General features: G+C 39.5%; 1 protein-coding gene across 1 annotated transcript; it reads left to right on the top strand.

The window, feature by feature from the left end:
- Window positions 1–444: 444 nt before the first annotated feature.
- LOC143611775 (uncharacterized) lies at window positions 445–750 on the top strand. The gene has a single exon (XM_077085924.1). It carries the CDS (start codon window positions 445–447, stop codon window positions 748–750), a length of 306 nt encoding a protein of 101 aa, XP_076942039.1.
- The last annotated feature ends 159 nt before the right edge of the window (window positions 751–909 follow it).

Here is a 909-nt window from a genome sequence, read left to right as displayed (position 1 = left end):
TGTCGTATAAGTTTCTTCACCATATAAGCTCTTATACACCGTATAAAACGGCGTATAGCTTATACTCTCTTGTTTCTCACCGTATAAGTTATTGTCTCTTGCATAGGGCATATCTTATACGTCGTATAAGATATACTGCGCTTAAGTTGTGCTTTTCCACTTCTTCTTCTCGTGCGTTTGTTTCGTTCTGCTGTGTTCAATGGCAAACTCGAGCAATTCTGTTCCTCCGAATATCGATTCCTAAAACCCTCTTTACCTTCATCCTTCTGATCATCACGTGATGATCCTCGTTTCAGAATTCTTTTATGGTACTGGATTCGGAGCTTGAAAAAGAGCAATGACGATTGCTTTGTCAGCTAAAAATAAGCTCAGCTTCATCAATAACACTTTAACCATGCCGAGTAACGAGAAACAACTCTGGCAGTTTGGCAGCGTTGCAATAACATGGTGATCTCATGGATTCTTAACACTCTCACTCGTGATATTAGTTATAGTGTCTTGTATGCTGAAACTGCTCAGATTCTTTGGAATGACCTTAATTCTCGCTATGGTAAGGAAAATGGTGCTAAGTTTTATCAGTTGCAGAAGAACCTTTGCCAAATCATTCAAGGTAGCAGTGATATTGCTGCCTACTTTACCAAGATGAAATCAAATTGGGATGAGCTGAATGCTAATAATACTATTCCCTCCTGTAAATGTGGAGCTGCACATTGGTTTGCCAAGAGAGAGGAAGAGCAAAGGCTGATTTAGTTTCATGTTGGTCTTAATCCTGGATATGACACAATCAGAAGCAACATTTTGATGGTTCAACCACTTCCTTTTATCAACCGTGCTTATGGTATCCTCATGCAAGATGAGAACAAAAGGAAATTCACACCACCACTGATTTCACTGTGAATGCAAGTAGTG

This window comes from Bidens hawaiensis, unplaced genomic scaffold (assembly GCF_021521415.1).
Source record: "Bidens hawaiensis isolate Kalapana, Puna unplaced genomic scaffold, B.hawaiensis_p1.1 tig00032198_1, whole genome shotgun sequence".
Classification (NCBI taxonomy): domain Eukaryota; kingdom Viridiplantae; phylum Streptophyta; class Magnoliopsida; order Asterales; family Asteraceae; genus Bidens; species Bidens hawaiensis.
Note: the sequence above shows the minus strand (reverse complement) of the source record. Positions and strands in the feature narration are given on the sequence as shown.

Excerpts from the sequence above, each read along its gene's own strand:
- LOC143611775 (XM_077085924.1), top strand. The coding sequence starts at position 445 with ATGGTGATCTCATGGATTCTTAACACTCTCACTCGTGATATTAGTTAT.